Raw genomic sequence first — 23,243 nt, forward strand, 5'->3', positions numbered from 1 at the left:
GTACTTGTGGAATAATATACCTAGAGGGATATTTATAGTTTTAAATGATTACATTAGGAAAGAAGGGCTGAAAAGTTAAGAAGTTACAACCACAGAATAACACCAAGGAAAAAGTATGAAGATAAAGAGTAGAAATGAATGAAATACAAAACACAGATAAAATGGAGCTAAAACAAAGCAAAAAGTAACAAATCTCTGGCAAGACGTCTAGAAAAAAGAGAGAAAGCACTAATAAGCAGTACTGAAAATGAAAAGGGGGCATAACTAAATATACAACAGAGATTAAAAAGGCAATGAGAAAACATATAAAATAACTTGATGCTAATACATTTAAAAACTTAGATAAAAAATCCTAAGGGCTGTTTTAAGAACACACTTTAACATAAAAATAGAGTTTATAAACTTACACTGGTTCTTCTATTTCAAAATCCTTGGAGTCCAAGAGATTGAGTAAAAAGCTAAATTAGTGGAAAATTTATGGATAAGCACTATTTTCTGCAGTGCTACCCAATCAAGTCTCTCTCAGGGACTGCCCTCAACCAGAAGCTGATCAATCAGTGGGTGAAGGACTCACCTTTGCCTCTTGCTCGTTGAAACTATTAGTACTAAACATCTGGGCCACAGCCTCAAACGCTGCTGTGAGCGGCAGCATGAACTGCTCATACTGATCTTCATCCTCTCCTGCAAGGAAAACAAGCCGGGGTGTGACCCCAACAGAAAAAAATGCAAGGCTGTGTATGCATGGAAAATAAGATGGTATGACAGATGAGCAGACCCAAGGATAATTCAGAGGGGGTCCCTTGATAATCCCAATAGGTACTAGTAGCAATTTCAGAATAAAATGTATGTATAGAAATAATTTTTAAACTAGAAAAATCGTCACGGCAGAAATCATCTAGTCCGGGGATGCCCCAATTTTTTCAATACTGAGATTCAATATCGGAGATTCTGATGTGTACAACGTACTATGTTGCTTATGTTTCCTTAATTGAGAACTATAGTCAGTTGAGAAAGGACTGAGGCTGGGGTATGAGAACTAGATGAGACTTGAACTTCATTCAGGCGCTTGTGGAGAGGCCCTTCTTTTTATACCTTTCTTTTTGTTTTTTTAAGTAATCTTTCGTAAATATAGAAGGTTTTATAATGTAATTTTAGTAGGATTAAATTTAAATAGCTAAAAAATTATGATACTATTAAGCTTCAGTTTATAAGTTGAGCCCAAACTGCTAATATCACAACCAGAGCCAGAAAGGTGCTTAAGCTCTCCTGGTTCACATGTGCCAGTGAAGTGGGTACTGAGGAGTGCTGGCCGGCTCAGGTGGGTTGCACCTCAGTGTGGGAGGAGAGGATTATCTGGCTAACAAGATGCATTTAGGAATTCTCAATTCCCTTATTTTATAGATGAGAATTATGAATAGAATTTTAGAACCACTGCACATCAAATGAAAACTTCAGACTCATACTGTTTTTCTCTTCCAGTTACAGGGACCATGATAGCATGATCTGTTCTTGGTGAAATCAGACTGTCATTTCAGCTAGTTTTGTTACTGTTGAAACAACAAAAAAGACCTCCCCCACATCTAGTTTTCTAGCCTCAAGTGAAAATTTAGAACCATGCCAGATTACTTCATGAGCCTCTAGGACTTATTGCAGTACCTAAATCCACCATGAGGAGACGCCCAAGTGCTGTGTAGAAGGTAGTTCGACACCGCATGTCTGTCAGGTTGGACTGATTGTTAATACCCAAAAATGAAAAGTGCTCGCTCTATTGAAAAAAAGAAAACAAGTTAAAAAGATAAAAACATGGGTCAGAGGTAGAATGCAAGCCAGTAATTTCAGAATTACTGAGCCCTTTCAAGCTAATGGCTCTATTATCATTCCTTAAGGGTGTAAGGGGTATTAAAATTTTTTAAAAAAAACTATTGTTATTGTTACCTACAACTAACTTCTCTCCATATGAGTAACAGTCGGTGACTTCACCATAACTCAGGTTATCTGGATCCCAAACAGCAGCTCTCACGACAGTAAGTGTAACCTGGCAGTGTGACAGGAGTCAGGGCACAGCCTTTGGCGGCAGCAGCGCCGAACAGCTCAACTTAAACATCTCCCTTGTTTGCTGAGAGTGTGTGTGTGTGTGTGGCTGGAGAGCAGAACCAGGACAAGGGGCTCAACCACTCACCGTGTGATTGTTCAGCATGAACTGTACCGCACTCAGCTTCACCAGTTTCCTTACACTACTGTATGTAAAGACAAAGGAAGAGGGTCAAGGAAAGTGTGAGGCAAACTAAGAATCTTTAATGCAGGATGCGCACTTTCTAGGTTAGAGTACTATGAATTCCATACCCAGCTATCTTATTTTTCTTAACCATTTGAGTATGGCACTGCCAAATGGGAAAAACAGGTGTTCTCTTTTAAGCAGAATTTAACTGATTAGTGAGAGAATACCCATACCAAAGTCCTATCTGTAAGAAAAGAGATAAAACTCAGCAGTTTCCCCCAAGAATCATGATATCCTAGAGTAGCTTTTCTCAATGGGGCTTCTAAGAGAGAATTAAGCCCTAAAGCCCACGTCAGGCATCCACTGTGTGGTGAATTAACCTCTCTCCTATGCATTTAGAATGAGACTAGCTATGTACGATCTTTGGGAGAACTGAGAAAAAAGTCACTCAGATCATTTTTATAGGGTTTACTTCTCTTGCAGACCCCTGGTTGTGAAAGGCTGTCTTAGAGCAATTCAACCTTTACAGCAGACTGAGTCCAAGTCAAGAGGAAGTGTAGTGGCTACTTTTATTGCAAAGTTTGTAATCAGGCAGCTTCCACCTATAAGCTGATAGAAAAATTCAGATGGACTTTGCTGCCACCTATGCTAAAACCTTGTTTACAAAGAGTGTGTACCTATCAGACAGACCTGTTGGGTATTTCTGGATCTTAGAGATAGACAGGAATTAATCTGTGGTAGACTATTAGCTTGTCTGTTGGCTCATTTTTTAGGGTCTGGAATTATTCCTGGATTCTGTTTGGGTATTGTCTTTGGTTCCTATGAGAATGGAAGATACTTAAGTACACATACAGCTAAATTAAAAGAGAAATGGAGGAGGCCATGATCTCTAAGACTGTGGCACTCCACAGTTCCTGTTTCGCCCAGAAGCCAGCTTAGAAAAGGATATCCAATGGAGAGGTCATTGAGAAGCTGTAGTGTCTTGGAGGTGATTGGTTCACAACGGCCCCAGTACTTCAGGTTGGTGATGCTGGAGGACAAAAAGAAAAAAAAAGCAGGAGACACTTTTGATGTGCCTGGTATCTTTGAGAGTTGGGAGAAGAAGAAAATCATCCATCAAGAGTCACCACACATCTGCATCACCACTTCACAGACATCACAACCACAAAAAATGGGTATAAAATCTCCGTACTTACATTTGGTTGACTAGAAAAATTATCCTTCAGATAATCTTCACTACTTGGTTCCAAAGCTACACTGGCCCATACCCAGGCCCTTGGAATTCTGGGGCACTCCAGGGCTGATTTCTGCAGCAAGGGTAAGAGATTTCTGCGGCAGTGATAACATGCAGACGTATGCAATTCTGCACCTGCACCATCCACTGTCAGCTGCAGAATTCTAGTAGCCCTTGCTTCTGGGTTCTTGGCTGGCAGAGTCCTTTAGACCCCCTTTGCTTTTTTCATCTTAAATGATTAACCAGCTCATGGATACGAGTGTTTAGGACTGGGATGGTTGGAAGGAGGCAAAACGTCACATTGCACACAGCCCTGGGTAATATATTTATTTGGCTCCTAATGTGTGCTTTGATAAATTGAGCTCCTAAAAAGGGGGAAATGTAAACAAAGGGGCATAACTTAAAAAACAAACAAACAAACAAACAAAAAATAAAAAAGGGCCAATCAGGAGCTCCAACTTTGATGACAATCCAAACAATAGCACTAGATTTTGGAGATTCAAGACTCTCGAAGGGTGTTATGCTTCTTGAGAGGAGTAAGCCTTGTTTTAGAGGGGGGCTCTGCTCCTGGGGGCACACCTAGTGGAAATCAGTGCCAGAAAGTGAAAGCCCACTCTGGGCATCCTGGCAGCAGGGTGATCTGGTGAGGAGCTGAGCACCAATCGCTGGGGAGGAAGGTCTGTTTTGCTAATGCCATGGCAGGGCTTCACCCGTGATTCCAGAGGCTGTAGATGAGATTCCGTGTGAACAAAATGAAATCCTTGCCTGTACAAGCCTGGAATGCTCTGGGGCCGGGCCATATCTCTAAGCACAGCTTGTCACACACTCAAATGCACAATTTTCTGACGCAAACGATCAATGCCGGAATACCAAGGCACTGGCAGCACAATGCCAAGATCACATTTTACAGTTGCAACAGGATTGCAAGGGACTCTTGCTGATGGCAAGCCAAAACACTTACATTTTTCCTATGAAGACGCTTAAGACCATGGTCTCATCATTCAAGCCCAGAACTTCTGAGAGTCGGCGGTACAGCTGGTGGTGTGTTTAGGGAAGAGAAAGTAACCAGAAAATATGGATTAGAAAAATCATATCCCAGTATTGTTTTGTCCTCATTCAGGAGCCTAAGATATAAGAAGAAAATGGACAACAATGCTGGGGGAGTCTTTACTGAAGGAATGAGCTAGTTTCTAAGTATTACTAAATACTGGATAGATGCTGAGTTATCTTCAACCCTGAAATTACAAAAAGACTGTCAAAACCTTTTGTTGTTCTGAACATCAACTCATGTACAGAGACTGAGAATTGCCAATTTGGGGGAGACCAACAGATGTTTTGACTGGTCATTTATTAAGCACATGAAGTACTAGAAAAATGGACCCAATTTTTTGATGAGTCTCCCCAAATTCTACAGACCGAGAGGAGCTATTTGGTTTATCCTGATACATGAAATCTGGAGATTGTATCTAAACTGCTCTCTGTCATTTCTCTTAATCAGAAATGCCACAACCAGAAGTGAGAACTAAATGGAGCCAACTGAGAGTCTGTTACCTTAGAGGATTTCTGCACCTGGTCCCCAATGTAGATCTTACGAAACTGTTCAAAAAAGCTCAGCATGGCCAATTCTAGTTTCTCGTTACCCGCCTGAGCCAAGCGAGAGTCTGTTAGGTTCATCAGCTGGAGCACCCTAGAGGTGGAAGAGCAATGATTCTCTCAACAGCAGGATATCCTGGTCACTGCAGAAAACCAACCTCCCCTGAAGTAGGCACACGTCCCCTCTCCTCACCCATCCTATTGGAAAGGCATTCTCTGCAGGCTCTAAGCTCCACTGCGGGAACAAAATTCTCCATTTCTGACCTACAGGAACCTCAGCCAAGGAGTATGAAGGACCGGTTACATGTTTAAAACTTCCAGTCGCCCGAGACTGTAGATGGAGGCAGAACTCATAATTGCTTAAAAATAGTGGAAAAAACACTAGTACCAGGGTTATGGTCATCATTGAAACTTCTGTGAGACCCTGGGTAAAGCAATTTATTTTCTGAGCCCCACTTCCTCATTTATAAACTGAGGTCAATTGGACTAAATACCAGTGGCTCTCAATCTTTTTTCTCATGGAGCCATAAAAGGAAAGGAGACACATGAAGGACGATGTTCACAGGCAGGTGACACTTCCAGGGACCAAGAGCAGATATGCTACCTGTGACTTCATCCCTCTTCCCTGCACCCATCCCCTCAAAAGAAAGCATACTGGAATGCTGGGATGAATAAGAATGATGCGATTACAAGTGAGTCACTTGGCATTTTGATAGTGAAAATAGGTAACAAACTATTTGTGACATCATGAGTGAACTGGACTCATTCATCGTGTTGGAACACTCAAGTTGAGAACCAGTATATGAGACACTGTCTAAACTCAATCTATATTATGACACACAGTATCACAGCAGGCTACAGAATCAGAAAGGTATTGGATTTCATCTTTATTAAATCTTTGATCAACTCTTCAAAAAATGCCAGTGTGATATGCCGTGGAGACTTTAGTCAGGATTAAGGCACCTAAGGGCAGATAGGCATCTGACAGATAAAGTGGGGGTGGAAAGAGACCAATGGGGATTTTCAGAATAAGAATAAAAATTATGGATTGAAATGTCTGGGGACCAATAAATTCTAAGGCATCATGTTAAAATGTGTTTATCTCTAAGGAGAGCATCTGAAAGTTTAGAACCCTTCAGGGTAGCAGTTCTCTGCAAGGTAACAAAACCACTTTCATAAAAATACTAAAACATTATTTGCCCTTTCACTCGCATTCTCACATGAGGGCTGCAGTGAGGTTTTCCAGAGGCTGTAAGACATGTGATACCACAACAGACTGAATGCAGAAGCAGAAAGGAGAATCCAGCTGACTTCTACTATGCCAGACATTAAAACAAAGCCAGTTTTCTCATTCACTTCTTCTGAAAAAATAGTTATTAAAAACAACATTATGGGGCTTCCCTGGTGGCATAGTGGTTGAGAGTCTGCCTGCCGATGCAGGGGACGTGGGTTCGTGCCCCGGTCCAGGAAGATCCCACATGCCGTGGAGCGGCTGGGCCCGTGAGCCATGGCCGCTGAGCCTGCGCGTCCAGAGCCTGTGCTCCGCAACGGGAGAGGCCACAACAGTGAGAGGCCCGCGTAACACACACAAAAGAAACAAACAACAACAACAAAAAATAAAACAACAACGAAAAAACATATGTTGACATGAAATGGGCTTATTGTTATTTTTAAACAAATTCATAAATATTTTAAAAACTTCTCAGTTTTACTTTCTAATACAATAAGTATCGATAGATATAGCTTACATAAACAGAAGCTCTTTGAGGGCCTCCATACTTTTTAAGAAGGTAAAGAGTCCTGAAGAAAAGGTTTGAGAACCTCTGCAGGCTATTAAAAAGTCCTGCCTTTTTATTTCTATGTTAAGTAAAGTTTCAGAAATCACTAAATGCTCATTTACAGGTTTTTAGTAAGATTAGAATCACAGACACGAAGTAACTTGAGATCCTGTATGAGGGAAAGTGTATGGTCAAGAGATTTGAAAGGCTGTAGAAATTCTGTAATTCCATTTTTGGGGATAGTTGAAGACCCACAGCTTCCTATTAGACTTACTCTGGTAAGGCAAAAGCAGTCCACATTTCATTAACTCTGAGATGCTGCACTTAAACAGAACTAAAAGCTACTCTCCACTCTGTATCCAATATGCTTAATTCTATATCCATCATTTCCTTTGCTGAATTACTGCAGATGGTTTTTTAGTAAGGACTGCAGGCATGGTTGTTGCTGTACTTAATAAAAGGTTTGAATTTGAACTTGTAACAGTTCTTCATGGTCAATCAGCTTAGATTATATTTATATTCTATAAATGGGGAGAAATGCACTAACAGAAGCATGTCAAGTTCCCTGGTCTCACGACCCAAAAGGGGGTGGGAGGGTCATAGCAGTGAAATAGGAAGCCTCCATGGGAGCACTTACCGACAGACAAGCTCACCGTCCATAGCATCTTGCTCATCAGTGCTGGCAAAAGAGACCCGGCCACCAATCACTGCACCAATGATATAAACCAGCCATGTCAGCCTTCCTGCAACAGGAAGAAGACCCATTAGTGTCACCACCAGTGATCATTTCATGAAGAAATTCCACACTGTGAGGTTCATTTCTTACTATGAGCTTCCTTAATCTCAAGAAACTGAAAAAGTCATAAAGTTTAACTTTTCTTCCAGAGAATAGCTACTCCTCTGCTCCGGTAAGGGTGATGCCAAGGGCGAAATTCATTAGATGACCAAGGCTCCCCTATCAGACAGGGTCGTTATTTTTACAGTGCAGTACTTTCTTAAAGTTAAACACACCCGCTGCAGGTATGATTTCAGGTGCTCCTCCCTAGTTCCCTGTGGCATTTATTATCAAATATTCTTTTGTGTGTATGGAGCTAACTGATGATGGAAGAATTCTGGGGGGAAGGGTGAAAGAGAGGTAGCAACGAGCGAAAGCGTGCTGACAGCACCTTCTGCCAGGCCCAGTCCACTGTCCACTCACCCTCCTGCACTGCAATGTCCATGGGGCTGGCGCTGGCACTCTGGAGCAGCTCCTGATAGGACTGGGCAGACTGGTCAAACAACTGCACGAGGAGTGCACACGTCTTCTCATATTCACAGCGCCCGATTGTAGACAGCTGGTCCAACTGCTGCTGGACCAGACCTGTATCCTCCAGGGGATCTTCCAGTCCATCTCTACTCCCAAGGGAAGAAGGAAGGCGCTCTCTTAAAATATGCCTACTGATTTCTCTGTCGCAGCAGTTCTCCTTCTCCATTTATCCACCCCGTGCCGTTGTAGAGGCCCAGATCCCAACCCCACTTTTTACCAAGGAAGGAAGGTGTCTCAACCTAGCATCAGTCTCCTGTAGGTATGCTCTGCCCATTGGTGTCCAGTCTTCCAATTCCCAGTTGCTTAACATTTGTCTGCCATGATCCTCTCAGTCCTATGCTTCTCACCCCTAAAAGCTCTTGGTTCTCAGCCTCTTGTTTGTTCCTGACTAAGTAAACTTTGTGACTACAAGTAACCTGTCCCTTGTGTGAGGCCATTGTGACCACATGTGTTTTGGAATTCAGAAATCTTCAGATTTTAGGGAGGCACTATGATGCTTCTACCATGTAATACGAACCCTCCCTGGGCTGTGGCATGTCAAATACAATATTCCTGTAGCAAAATGTATAAATATTATGAATAGTCAAACGAAGTAGAATTAAAAAAAAATGACTATAGGGCTTCCCTGGTGGTGCAGTGGTTGAGAGTCCGCCTGCCGATGCAGGGGACGTGGGTTCGTGCCCCGGTCCGGGAAGATCCCACATGCCGCGGAGCGGCTGGGCCCGTGAGCCATGGCCGCTGAGCCTGCGCATCCGGAGCCTGTGCTCTGCAACGGGAGAGGCCACAACAGTGAGAGGCCCACGTACCGCAAAAAAAAAAAAAAAAAAGTATTTGATTCTGAGCAAATTAAGAACCTGAGTTAAAAAAACCCCAAAACACCCCAAACCTTCAGAGTCCAAGTAAATTCCCCTGAGAAATAGCCAATGAAAAAAGTATACAAGATAAGTCCCTATACAAAGAATAGCCTCATTCTTTTTTTTTTTTTGGCCACGCCATGCAGCAGGTGGGATCTCAGTTCCCTGACCAGGGATCGAACCCATGCCCCCCGCAGGAAGCTCAGAGTCTTAAACCATTCCCCGCCAGGGAAGTCCCTAGAATAACTCCATTTTACATAGGTCATTTCTAAAGGGTCTGACATTTCTTTACTATAGACTTCTGGTCCAGTTAGTAGTCAAGGAAGACAGAAACCATGTGTCAGTATAATGCAGTCAGTGATCGGCTGCCTGGAATTCTTACATCTTCTAGTAAGCTCTGCATTGTGTAGCTTATTTATCTACTCATTTCTTTAGAAGTTCACATTAAGCACCTATATTTTACACATCATAATTGTTGTCATCTATAGCTTATAAATGCTTCTCTCATGTTTAAAGGAAATCACTGGCAAGGACAAACATTATACTGATATACTTTGTATTCAAAGATACTGCTATGGTTGGTGAAGTAGGGACATGAATAGGATATTAAAGAGAAAAACTCTTCTTTTGGACTTTATGCTCTCCTCAGCTATTGTGCTAACGTGAAAAAAATGCCCATTATGGTGTTAGCTCCGATATGACTCATATCAAGTACGCTTTTGCCAACTGGGTGTCTGATCTCTGGCAAGTCGGATGCCAGGATACCTGTGGGGAAAGAGGGAGGCTGGCCCAGTTTCCTTACCTCAGTATGATGTGCACAGATTCCAAACGGGATGTGATGTAGGCTTTGGTGACCTCAGGAGTGTAAGTCTCCAGCATGTGGGGCTCTGTGGCTTTCACGTATGGCACGGAGGCTGCCAGCCGCTGCCACAGGCTCAGGAGATAGTGCACGCTATTTGGGGCAAATTCCCAATGCTAAGGAAAACCAAGAGAATAGGAGGCACAGTTCTCATTTTTGTACATAATACATTAGTCCCATGCCATCTGACACAAAGGATAAAGAGTTTTCTTAAAAAAAAAAAAAAAGAGAGCGAGAGAATGAGGATAAACTTTGATGGGCTTTGTTCTGTGCATGGCAACTAGTCTAATGTCTTTAGTGGTATTTCAGAGATTAAACATCCAATGACAAGAGCTGTTTTGAGCTGGCTGAGTAACTGGCTCTCAAACATCAGTAGCACGAGCATCTCGTGGAGAGCTTGTTAGCAACAGAGACGCCAAGGCTCCACCCTGGACCTAGTGAGCCAGAAATTATGGGGGTAGGACCCAAGCACCTGCATTTCTCATCAAGCTCCCCAGATGATTTTGATGCAAGCCGTCGCCTGTGAGAACCACTGCCTACACGTGACTAAGAAAGAGAGGGCGCTGAGTCTCTCTTCACTCTTCTGCCCAGCTCCCTGTTGCAATCTTGCCTTTTTTGGGGGACTACAAGGGAATTCTCCCAGTCTTGAATCTAAATATTACTCTTGCAGTTCCCTTATGCTCCTCTAACCACACTCCTTGAACTTCTGTAATGTGAATGAGTAGGCTGCAATAGTAAGCACTCTGTGCAGGGTTGCCCTATACTTACACTCACTTCTGCCAAGGGAAAAAAAAATTCTTACAAGGTTAAATAAAACCAGTGAGTAAGAGAAGAGGTTCCAATGTTTAGGAAGAAAAGGACAAGCAATTAAAGACAAACCTGTAGGCTGGTCACTGTGAAGTTAGCTATCAATCGGATGACCTCAGGGTAGTTTTCCACCTTTACTAGTTCTCCCAGTTGATAGTTACTCTTCAATCGGGCCAGTAGTCTGCAAAACTCATGGTAATTGTTTGGGTCTGATAAACTCTGGTGACAGCACAGGGAGGAAAATAAAATGTAAAATGTGGTTCATTATACTTCTTCCCGAATGACATCTGGGATGGCATGAGGAGAGGGGGGAATCTGCTGCAGGTCATCATTCAGAATGACACATTTGTATAATGTTTAAAAGCATTTTTTTAAAAAGTCACTTTTAAAAGGGATTATTACATCTATTATCTCATCTGTCCATAATAATCATCCTGTGAGATGGGGTTATTAGCCTCAATTGGAAAAGTCTGAAACAGAAGCCCAGGAGGACAACACTACTTGCCCAGGGCTGTAAAGTTGATTAATGGCAGAAAACGGGCACGATCTAAGATGTGACTGGTCTGTTTGCTTCCCACCAATCAAATGAAAAGTAATGAGATTTTTATTTTCACATCTGTCAAATCTGTCATTAAGCACAACTAAACTACAGTAGCAAAGTTACACAAATATTTCATATATTATATCATCTTTGCTACAATAAACATACTCCTATATTAGTGTGTTTATGTATTTTATTATATACTTATATCAAACACTTTTCATCTGTTTGCACACTACACCAGCATACTTGTTTCCTTACATATGTCCTCCTCTATTAGAGAAGGAGGGCAGGTTTTGTTTTGCTGCCACTGAGTCCCTGGCACATGGTAGGCGGCTCCATACAATTTGTTGATAGAATAAATGAATTTTTAAAAAGAGGGAGAGAACAGAGTATATTTAAAAGTGAACTGTTTTTATGATATTTTCTAGTGTGAAGAAGAAATACGTAAAAAAAGGAGGTGTTAGCTGAGTCTCTGGGACTGAAAAAGACAAAAAGGGCAACTGAGTTATGGAATAAATATTTGAACGAGAAATAACTCCCCTCCCACCTAAATGTAGCCCTATATACTTAGGTAAATAACGTACATTCAAAAAAATGGAAATGAAAACAAAAAACAAATTTTAGATTCTTAGTTTCTTTGGGAAAAATGACTAGCTCTGTCCTTGTTTTCCTTCAAAGTGATCCCTTCCCTAAAATAATGCCATTTGCAGCAACATGGGTGGACCTAGAGATTGTCATACTGAGTGAAGTAAAGTCAGACAAGGAAAGACAAATATCGTATGATACCGCTTACATGTGGAATCTAAAAAAAAGGGTACAAATGAACTTACTTACAAAACAGAAGTAAAGTCACGGATGTAGAAAACAAACTTATGGTTACCAGGGGATAAGAGGGGGAGGGATAAATTGGGAGACTGGGATTGATACATATACACTACTATATATAAAATAGGTAATAAGAACTTGCTGTATAGCACAGGGAACTCTACTCAATACCTTGTAATGGACTATGTGGGAAAAGAATCTAAAAAAAAAGAGTGGATATATGTATATGTATAACTGATTCACTCTGCTGTACACCTGAAACTAACACAACATTGTAAATCAACTATACTCCAATAAAAATGAACAACAACAACAACCAAAGGGAATCCCTTCCCACAATTCCTACATTCCTGAAGCTAGAGGATACAAGCTCCTCTTCTGGGTATTATTTAAATCTACAAAAATTAAGATTCACTTAAATCTTCTGAAGATTTAAACAGACTGAACTGTTTTCTATGATTTCTGCTAAGTGTGACCTCTAGATTGATTTTTCTTTGGAGCCGTAACAGATAGGCATATACTAATCATACACACATATACACACACAAATAAAAATACATTCTCAAAAATCTTACCTGTGGGTTTTCCAGTATTCGTTTAACACCATCAACAAGGTGAGAGAGAAACTTGGCCCTCTCTGCATTGTTAAACAGGGATCTTCTAACTGAGGCAATCTGTACTAAGCAGGATAATACCTAAAGCAGGGCACAACCCAAACACAAATGATCAAAAAGATTGTATAGCTATTTTCATTACCCTTTCCCCTGCTGTAAATATTCTTCTTTACATATGGCACTAATGCTGTTCTTTCAACCCCTGCTACCATTATAATGATATAAAAAAACGATCAAGGGGGATGTAGCTTAGGATATCTGAAACAGCTTTATTAGAAGAAAAATAAAAAGAGCATCAGATCCAGGTTGATTGTAACAACTAGTTAAATCCATAGTTTGGAAATTCATCTACGTTTTATTCTTTGACCACCCTGATGGCTTCTTTGATCTGTGTTTAAGATATATATTTAAAGCTTGAAAATACCAAGCAATTCATAGTTTAAATAATGCTTTAGATTTAGTTTTTTTTTCTGTTTTATTAAGGCCTTTTGGCTGATCAGCCTTTGCTCTGTAGTGCTATAATGAAATAACCAAGTCAATCTGTGCCCTAAAGAAAACAGATTTTATAATGAAAACATTTTCCCCTTTCCCCACTGTGCTAGATATTTATATTCTGTTTGCCCCTCCAGATCTATTTTCTGCCCTTCTCCTCCCTGTTCTGCTCCCTGGGAGGCTGACCTCTGTTGACTAACAACAGCCAAGTTCCCTTGCCTTCTTGCTTCTCATTGGCTTCAACCACTGGAAAGTACCAGCAGGAGATCAAGGGCAGGAAGAAAGAGGAGCCCCCTCCCCATCCCCAGCTGGGCCATGGTTGGCAGAGTTTCTCTACCTCTGGTGAACAGCCCTCCCCTAAGTCCCAGCTTCAGCTCTCTCCAGGGTTTCTTTCCCTTGCCCCTTGAGGCTCCCCACTATTGCTAGCCCCAGGGGGCGTACATCACCACCCCTTGTTGGATTCCCTTAATTTTGCCCACCCCTTTACAAACAGTCCTTTCATTAATTACCCTTCTTAAGTGTGTTACCTTCTCCTGAAGTAAACTTAACGCTACAAAAAACACGAACTCATGTTTCTGCTAAAGTGAAGGTCCACATTAATTTGGAAAAGTACTACTACCAGGAAAGTAGTCTACTGCAGAAAAACTATGCAAAACACCCATTTACTTTACTGTATTTTCTCTGCATGTTTTGTACAATGGTATTTTATACCAACAATCTGAAATATCAGACCAACGCCTTTTAGGACCTGAATGAATTTTGAGATTTGAGGAGGTTAATTATTGCTTTAAAGGAGAAATGCAGCATTCCCAAGAGGTTTCAAATGTTATTCAGGATAAGTATGCAAATATGCCTTCCCAATACAGCTTCCATTTAGCATTTATGTAACATATGCTTGAGGGATTTTCAGAAATTTTCTTAAGTCTTGACAATCTTCAAATAGACAATATAAGGTGAATTCCCCACATTCTAGCCTGTGTCAATTTGAGGTATAGTATAAAGTCAGATACAAAGGGAGACCGAAAGAGCTTGATATCTGCAGCAATCTGTCATTAATGACAGGAACAATTATTTTTGGCCGCACTGTGCGGCTTGTGGGATCTTAGTTCCCCAACCAGGGACTGAACCTGGGTCCCTGCAGTGAAAGCGTGAATTCCTAACCACTGGACCGCCAAGGAATTCCCAGGAACAATTTAGAAGGAATTAAGACTTTACTGTGAGAACCTTTAGGTGACAAGCTTTATCTCAAAAGCCTAGATAACTAACCCTAGTATTTCTATGCTTTACTTTTATGATTTTGTACAACAAAATGAACATAAGGCTCATTCACCATTGCTACGTTCTAGAAATAGAAATTGTGGTCCTGACTCACCAGAGGTGAAAACGAAGGAGGGATGGAATGATACAGGTCAAAAAACAGTTGCAGAGTTGAAGAATCTAAGAACGCTGAAAGACAAAAGAGCACTTTGCTGAGTATGTCTGCACAATGCCGCTGGCACACTCTGGTGCTATACAGTCATCGGGGAGCATATCTTCCTGCTTGCTTGCTTTTTTTTTTTTTGGTAGGAGAACCTTATTTTAATAAAAACGTCCTCTTTTTAACCTGGCCCCTTCCTCCACCACTAGAAAGCAGCTTTATCGCTAAAAAGCAATCCATTTATTTGAGCGTACTTTTTTTAGGCAATTTTAACTTTTGCCACCGCCGTAACACCACTCTGTATTTCTCACTGCTGGTCTTCAAACACTTTTTCCAGGAGAATCCTCATCACTGTCTCTGTTTCTGCTTCTCTATCCTCTCCAATTAGAAGATCCAATGTATCTCCCACTTTCACCGTTCTGCTTTTATTCCATAATTTTTCCCCGTTCAGCCTGAGTTCACCTTTGTAGAATGCATCTTCCACTTTGTTTCTCCCGATATCCAGGCCCGTCTTCAGGGTAACATCATATCGGAAAGACTGCACTACTTTGCCCAGGTCCCTATGCTCTCTGACCGCACTGGGGTCGTCCTCTGGCTCCTCTTCCGGCTCACTCATCTCATGATGCTCACTGTCTTCATCAGAGTCCCCTTCATCTTCCACTTTTTGCAGAGTCTTTTTAGTGGATTTTTTAGAGCTTACATTACTTTTGAGTCTTATGGAAAATGGGAAAATATATTCTTGAGATATTAAAAGCCCTGAGAGTCTCAGTGAGAAAATGTTATGCAAAAGTGTTTTATAATTTGAAGCATTTAACTTGGTACTAGACAAATATAAGTATCGATTCCAGGAAGCACAGTGTTTATGTGAAGGTGTCCCTCGTAGCGCTCTGCAGAGCCCAATCCAGGCATCTGGCTTTCTTAAAACGCTGCTGGGCAATCTGACGCTAGTCATAGCCATGGCTCATACGACCTTCCCGGGTCCTCAAGGTCAAGGGAAACTGGACACCAGCGTCCTCGAGCTCGCGGTCTGCGCCTGCAGCCAACAGGAACGGCCGGGTCCAGGGGAAGACGGCCTCGGCCCGCCGGGTTCGCAAGGCCCCTAAGAGCCCCCAGATCCACGGGGCGTCCCGAGCTGGCCCGGCTGGGGCAGGACGCCAGAGACTCACGCGGAGACCTGGCAGGAGCGCGGGCAGGGGACTGGAGCTCGCCTTGCCCGTATTTCCCATGTGCTTGCTGTGAAGAAACAGAAGCGGGAGCGGACAGGGGGCACCGCACACCGGGCAGCGGCGCAGTTACCTGTACGTCAGCGCCTCTCCCCCCTCCCCGCCCCCCCACCCCATGGCTTCGCCGAGCGCAGGACTCCACACATCTTCCTGCTTTCTTATCTTACAGAATGTTTATTTCATTTGAAAGTGATAAGCTAATAGGGGCTTTTTGTTTTCTGTTCTTTTTTTTTTTTAAGCACTTGTTTTTAGCTCCTCTAAGAAATGGATTCATTCTTCTGATTCTCAAACAACTTAAGACAATCAGAACTCTGTTCATAGCAAGAATTTTTATCCTTAGGAATACAATACCAAGCATAAGCACAAGTTCTTTTATTTGATTTTGTTTTTAAAGTTAGAAATTCCCTCAAATGAGTAAGATATCAGAAGTCTCTAGGTGATCAACACAAGGTCAAACTCACATCCGCCAGGAACCCAGTAATTAAAGACTTCTCCCCGGCTGGAGGATCCTCCAACAGCCTCTCTCTGACTTTAAAAAGACCCATACTGACATCCTAAGTTTTCTCTAAGAGCAAGCAGGGGATTTGCCAGGGGTTCCTGAGACCACCCTGCAGACTCCAGGTAGAGTGGAGAGGCCACCTGTTTCAGAGGGCGCGACTGTATTACCTGATCGCCAGCTGGTGGGAATCTGTACCGTGCACAGGTCATCTGAGGACTCATCAGTAGAAGTGCCAATGAAATCAAAGTTTAGGCAGTTATGAGTGAGTTTGAGCAGTTGCATCAGCAAGCCATGCTGACTTTCATCATTCAAGTTCAGATTCTTTCCAGAAGCCTGTAAAAATGACCACATAATGAGTCCCAAACAATCACTCTTCTCTTCCAAGCTTGCTACCAGACTTACTTACGAGGAGGCTGCTAAGCCAGAAAAGGAGGGCGGTATTCCAACACAGTCAAGTGACGTTTCTCTCCCCAAAGATGCTGCACTTCCATCACCTTCAAAGTCCTTCCATCACTATGAAACTCCTAGCTCCTTATTTACTATTAAAACATATTTACTATAAAAACATGAAGCTGGTATTTAAAGAAATTCCCCCTTTGACACTTACTCTTTATATGCTGTAGGCATCGTGGCCACAGTGAATTCTGAAGCAATATGGGATGTTTGGTTACTTTATTTGAATTTTAGATCCTTATTATTTCTAGACAGGGCTGGGACTAAACTCTGGAGGGAGTTCTAGTAAATTTTACACCCTGCCCCATCTTCCTTCCTCTTTTTAACATTACCATAGCCAGCATCAACAAAAATCTTTCAAACCACAATCAAAACAAAATCACCACTGAATTTTATTTATTCATCAGCAGTGTACCGGCCTATAGCTCAATAGTGGTCCAGAGCTACGGTGACTATGAGATTCAAATTTCTACCAGCTGTGACCTCAGTGACTGGCTGGCTCATTGTTTTTGACAGAATCAGTATTAGAGGAGGTTTCAAGGCTCAGTTTTCTCAAAAGCTTTTTCCCTCTAGAAACAGCTTTTGCGAGGCAGCTTGTGAGCTACAACAGCTTTTGCGAGGCAGCTTGCCCAAACTGAGAATTTTTTGGGAATTCTGAAGTAAAACTAGGTAACTGAAGGAAAAGATGGACATCATTAACTGGGACAAAAGAAAAATCCAAACCTGCTTCTAATACTACAATTGAGACACACTGGAAAATGAGAACAAGAACAAGAAAACAAACAAACAAAAAACCCCCAAACGAACACGAAGCCAGAGGCTAATTCCATTTGGCTTTCTAGAGCGACAAAGCATCCAAACATGGTTATACATGTGTAGAACTCACAAGTTAACATTTCTTCCTCAGTTCAAGTCTATCAATAAATGAAATACCAACTTGCTATTTTAAAACTGGTAATTTCCTTCTGTGACACTGTCTACCCCTTCAGGTTATGAAGTCTAAGTGGATGTTAAAAATTCAAAATCTACTTTTCCTTACAGATGTTGCTTGTTTATTTGCTGCCTGTAACTCAGCAGGGGACAGGGGAGCCAGCTTGTTTTAGTATGCTAACAATGTAGTCTGAGACTGCTTTCAAAGCACTGAGAATCCAAACACCATAAAGTGAAGATGCTTTTACTCCACATAGGAAGGTCTTATGTGGATATAAAAAAAGCAAACAAGAAAAACCTCAAACTTTGTGGTAAACTAGTTCCTTTAAAATAGGAGCATGGGATAAGTGTTCACATACTGCTCTTTACCTAGGGGAATAGATGTGAAATAGGGAAATCACAATTCTTTCTTTCAGTTTGGTAAGTTTCTTCAACAGCTCGGACATATGTATTACGTGAGACATGACGATGATTAAAGAGATGCATAAACTCTCATGGGGTCATAACAAGTCCCCACTTATTCTCATCCTTTCAAAAGGATCTGTGAATCAGGTCCCAGCATACAATCTCACCTGTTTTAGCAGATTGCAGGAAAGAGTGAAGATATCAAATAACGATGAATCTCGGAAAGAAGAGGCTATTTTTCTGTGCTTGGTTAAAGGATGGGTGGTGTCTGCCTGTGCAGAAAAACAAACCAACGCAAGTTTTAGAATTAGTTGCAAAGAAAAAAATTTTCATGTAGACTTCAAGTAAACTAGAAGGATTTTCAATAAGACCAACATAAATAACAAAATACATTTTAAACATTTAAGTTACTGTTAGACCATATTTAGTGAGAGAATGCAGATGACAGTAAGCTGCTAATAACAGCTAGCCAGGATATCATGTCTCTACCGCATACAGAGGGAAGACAGAAGGAGAGGTGAGTATCTCCACTGCAAAATTTTAATTTCCTCTGCACTCAGGGAGGTAAAATTTAACAAACTGTTGGAAGACATTGCTAATAATTTCTATCATGTTGTATTGTGGCTTAGTCTCAAAACCAGACAGTAGCAAGGCTTGGGTTTTGGTAAACAATCCAGTCAGGGCTGAAGTTACTACAAAATTTCTAAAACAGTCATTGACTAACAGCCATGAACTTAAGATAGACGATAGCCTGTAATACTCTCTTCCTTCTCTAACCTATTTCAACATGTAGTCTATACCACAGAAGTGAGTACTTAAGTGGTTGTATTCGTCTCTCATTCACTCCTCTGTTCTTGTCTCTTCGTCATATTTTAAAGGTTTTTGTGGTCAGGGATTAAGTCTTTTACTTCTTTAGTATGCCCTCTATTTCTGACACACAGTAGGTACTCAATGAGTGCAATAAAGGAATTTCAAGGTTGCCTAGAGTAATTTCAGTCCAACCATTTACTGTAAGCTTAAATCTCTTCTATATACTGTTCAGTTCAACCAGGAGGGAGCTCATTTTGCTTCTGGCACATTAAAGAAAAAATGCAGCAAGATTTCTGATAGACAACCAAGTTATGGAATGCCCCCTTAATTTTATTTCTAAGTTCAAATAGGAATGGTAACAGAAATATGCTTTCTGATTTAAATGACAACCAAAAAAAAAAAAAAGCCAACAGAAAACTAAGTTACATAGAGGTTCAAAGTGTTCCAATTTTAGCTTCAGTGTCACTGTGTTATCATAAATGTCTTGGATAAAAAGGTGATGCTAGATTATATACCAGATGCTATATACAATCTATTATACTGATCATAATACAGAGAATAATTACATCTTAAGTATGTCACACACATTTCTATTATTTTCTTAAAAAAGACAAAATTTCGAAGATTTTAAAAATACCAACACTGATGGATTTTCCGGAACCAAGCTTCAAAGGGGAGAGCATTAACCCCACAATTTCTGTACTTAGTTAACGCATGCTCTCTTACTACAGGGGTAATAGTGGGTAATAATAAGTTAGTTGCTAAGAGCACAGGCTCTGCAATAAGCCTATATGGGTTTGAATTCATATACTGTTGCCAGGTAACTGTGACACTGTAGGCAAATTATTCAACCTTTATGAGCCTCAGTTTCCTTATCTAGGAAATGGGATAACCAGAGTCCCTATCTCACAGGACTACCGTGAGAATAAAATTAATATAAGTAAAGTGCTTACAACAGTGCCTGTCACATAGAAATCACTCAGAAGTGTGAGCTATTATTTCGATAATTACCAAACACAATGGGGATTGCATGTGACAGAGAACACAATATGGACTCCAGATTTTAAAAGACTATAAGCTAGTGCATTTAAAATAGTACCAACTCACAGTTAAAATTTCTCAGGGTTAATAGAAATGTCTGCATAAATATGAGCAGTAGCAACAATGATGCCAATGTAATTAATAGCTGACAACTGAAGGGTGAGATGTTACAATTAATATTAATTCTGGCCTGTTCAATAATTATAACATTTTAGCTGGATACAGAAGTAAATGACTAAAAATAATAGCCAGAGCAAAAGAAAGCCACTGGTGTTTCCTCTGTAGTTATCTGTGACGTCAATGACTATTTAAAAAAATTACCTGGCATTTAGCAGAACGTTTCGTGCATTCTGAAAAGATTATCAGCAAAATCTTCAATAATAGCACATGAGAACTGATTTTTGAATCTTTACAAACACATTAATTTATACAGCAGAAGGGGCACACCAATGATGCTGGTTTCCTAAGTTCTGACTTAGGACCATTGCTCTCATCTCTAACAATGAACATTAATACCACTGAGGAAAGCTGAGATGAGAGGAAAAAATATTCTGGAGACAGAAGGGGATCTGGATATTAAGAGTGAGGTAGACTGCACTTACAGAGGGAAACCCAATGGAAATATTTTGTTTCAAAAGGGCATTAATCACTTACCGCAAAAGCACACAACTGCCAAAAAAGATCATCCCACACACAGCAGAAAACACCAATACTGAGAAAAAATATGGCACTTACTTCAATGAGGAAGGCTGTAGCACTTACTTGATTAATTTCATTGGTTAGCTGAGATAAAATTGTGACACCAATGATGCAGTATTCAACACTATCCTGGTTAAAAAAAAAAAGGCAGAAAGAGTTGGCCTGTGCAGCTTGATTTCAGCATTTGGAATGCAGTCATACTTTTGAAATAACAGAGTCTCGTGCTGCTATTAAAACTGCCTAGACAATGTAGCAAGAAACTGTAGTTTAAAACTGCTGCTTTGCAGGACATAAAATCTAACCTGCCATAAAAGAAGACTGCTAAATCTGACTTCATCAAAATTGAAACCCTATGTATTTAAAAAATACCCTTAAGTATCATACCATACATATCACAGAAAGAGAAACTAGCAAATCACATTTAAGATAAACGATGAACGTGTAAGATAATTTACAAAGAGACTGTATACAAAAAAGGACAAAGAACCCAATAAAAAAATGTACGTAAGATATAAACAGGAAGTTCACAGAAAAACAAAAATAAGTAGTAAATCAGCATATGAAAATTTGTTCTGTCTCATTTGTAACTCAAATGCTGAGCTACCAATTCTTTCTACCTACCAAACTGGAAAAATAAAAAAGCTGAGGTCACAGGGTGGAGGTACAGGGAAATAGGCATTCTTTTAATTGTGCAGGGAACAACTTTTTTTTGAGGGTAATTTGGAAATATCCTTGCAAACCCAAAATACACACATCCCTCTGATTGAATAATTCAAAGGCTGGGAATTCATACTATAAACACACTTAACTCAAAGTATAAAAAGATATATATATATATATACACACACACACACGCACACTAGGATATTCACTGAAGTATTTATTTAAGTCAAGATATAGATACTAACTAAATGCCCACCTATAAGAGTTAAATGAATTATGGTATTTTAAACTGGAATGGTATGTAAGCATTAGAAAGAATGAAGCAGGTTTTGTGCTGACATCTAAACATGTAAAGCCGAGACACATGAAGAGTTAAAAAGACACAGAAGAATATATACCAAGTAATTCCACTTACAGATCAATATATAAGTAAGCATATATTGCTTCACCCATTTTTAGTCCATGAAATACATAAATCATACCTGTAAAAACCTTGTGACATCTGTGATTGCATTTCTGAAGACATAGTCATCCTTTTGACAGTCAAACCAGCCCAGTTTTGTGATTCTGGCATATAACTGAATAAGTGCTTGTGTCACGAAAGTAGCCAACTTTGGCCGAGTGGCAAGGTAGTTGAGCACATAGTTCCCTATAAAACAAAAGTAATCTACGTCGTAGAAGGCTCTGCCAGGGAAGGGTGTACATCTTTAAATGTCTAAGAAGTGGTAAATTTAAACTATTTACTCTAAACTTCCCTAATTATTCACACTACTGAGAAATGGGCCTTGGAATTTAAGATTCATAGGCTTTCCAACTTAGAATATACAATGTGTCACAATGAAGAATCTGAGGTAAGGCAGCCTTGAATCTATCCCTCGATGGTTAAATAGCATGGTCTGCACAGAATTCAAAATCCATAACAATGTTTTTCTTAGTTATTAGCGACAGTAAAGACTGAATGAAAGAAACCTTCTGAAAACTGAAGGGATAATGCAGGTTTTATCTAGAAGCAGTTATATTGGGTCCTCTTCACTTTTAAGCCCAAATTCTGGAAAGAAACTGGATTCTAGATATTCTGTATGCTTAGCAATTTCAGAACATTATCAGACAAGCAACATAAATGTAACTATTACCAGAACACCACTAAACTAATTTCTTTAAGAGAAAAAAGACAACTCTCTACTTACGAATATCTATTCGTTGTTCCAATGGTAGAGGGTTATTTGTGCGCGATACAAGCTTTGTAAGGCATGTAGCTGCCAGTAACTGGGAGTAAGATGACTGTGAAAAGAGGGGGGAAAGGACTTAGAATTCAATTTTATTGAGTTAGTCAGTCATAAAGTTTTTAACTTGGAGATCTGTTCTGAAATTCAAGAAAATTAATCGGTTTTGCTATACTTAATCCTCAGGATTTTAAAGGGTCACATACTAAGGAAAAATGAGCCCCACAAAGCATATGTGCTCATAAGCTGATTTCAATCATGAACCAAGGGCAGGATAAAGTGAATGGCTGATCAAACTGAATCTAATACAGGTATCTGTATCACTTTGAGGGGGCAGAAGTTAGACGGGCTCTTTTCAGAAAAGAAGCTAGATCTCTTCTTTCATTTAAATCAAGCAATCTTCTCCCTCCAACAGCCTTGTTATAATGATGTTTCAAAAAGTTCCACCTCATAATATTCCTATAGTATGGCATTAGAAAGAGGGGGAAAAAAAAAAAAGAAGACAAGAAGAAGTAGTTTTAGAAGGAACCACCACATTATGCTGGGTAGTTAATCCCCCAATTCTATCTTCCCATCAACACAACTACCAATCAGCTACAGCTTTGGGGAATGTATATGCTGGTTTTAGTAGTAAATTCATAACAATTATTTATGAGAAAGAAAAATTATGCCCTAAGCAATGGAATAGCATTATCATTCTCAAGTGTGGATTTTAATGAATTTTAACCTTACGGAGAATCAGAGTATTCTATCTGA

General features: G+C 40.3%; 2 protein-coding genes across 3 annotated transcripts in view; both read right to left on the bottom strand.

Annotated features, from left to right (window-relative positions):
* XPO7 (exportin 7) overlaps positions 1–23,243 on the bottom strand; it is an 87,413-nt gene that overhangs the window by 13,290 nt on the left and 50,880 nt on the right. Inside the window, exons 3-19 of one of the 2 annotated variants that reach the window (XM_079927049.1) lie at positions 22,452–22,545; positions 21,747–21,913; positions 20,638–20,730; positions 18,219–18,323; positions 16,431–16,596; positions 14,497–14,570; positions 12,594–12,713; positions 10,722–10,868; positions 9,786–9,958; positions 8,022–8,215; positions 7,461–7,566; positions 5,004–5,139; positions 4,414–4,487; positions 3,165–3,248; positions 2,180–2,240; positions 1,657–1,765; positions 575–681 (exon numbers count right to left, since the gene is read on the bottom strand). In XM_079927049.1, the coding sequence (XP_079783175.1) occupies positions 575–681; positions 1,657–1,765; positions 2,180–2,240; positions 3,165–3,248; positions 4,414–4,487; positions 5,004–5,139; positions 7,461–7,566; positions 8,022–8,215; positions 9,786–9,958; positions 10,722–10,868; positions 12,594–12,713; positions 14,497–14,570; positions 16,431–16,596; positions 18,219–18,323; positions 20,638–20,730; positions 21,747–21,913; positions 22,452–22,545 (2,010 nt within the window). The remainder of the gene's footprint in view (positions 1–574; positions 682–1,656; positions 1,766–2,179; positions 2,241–3,164; positions 3,249–4,413; positions 4,488–5,003; positions 5,140–7,460; positions 7,567–8,021; positions 8,216–9,785; positions 9,959–10,721; positions 10,869–12,593; positions 12,714–14,496; positions 14,571–16,430; positions 16,597–18,218; positions 18,324–20,637; positions 20,731–21,746; positions 21,914–22,451; positions 22,546–23,243) is intronic. The other variant, XM_079927048.1, reaches the window with a different exon arrangement.
* LOC307189198 (mitochondrial transcription rescue factor 1-like) lies at positions 14,615–16,369 on the bottom strand. Its single transcript, XM_079927050.1, has one exon. The coding sequence runs from the start codon at positions 15,497–15,499 to the stop codon at positions 14,849–14,851; it is 651 nt and encodes a 216-aa protein (XP_079783176.1). The 5' UTR covers positions 15,500–16,369; the 3' UTR covers positions 14,615–14,848.

This window comes from Stenella coeruleoalba (genome assembly GCF_951394435.1).
Source record: "Stenella coeruleoalba genome assembly, chromosome: 7".
NCBI classification, from domain to species: domain Eukaryota; kingdom Metazoa; phylum Chordata; class Mammalia; order Artiodactyla; family Delphinidae; genus Stenella; species Stenella coeruleoalba.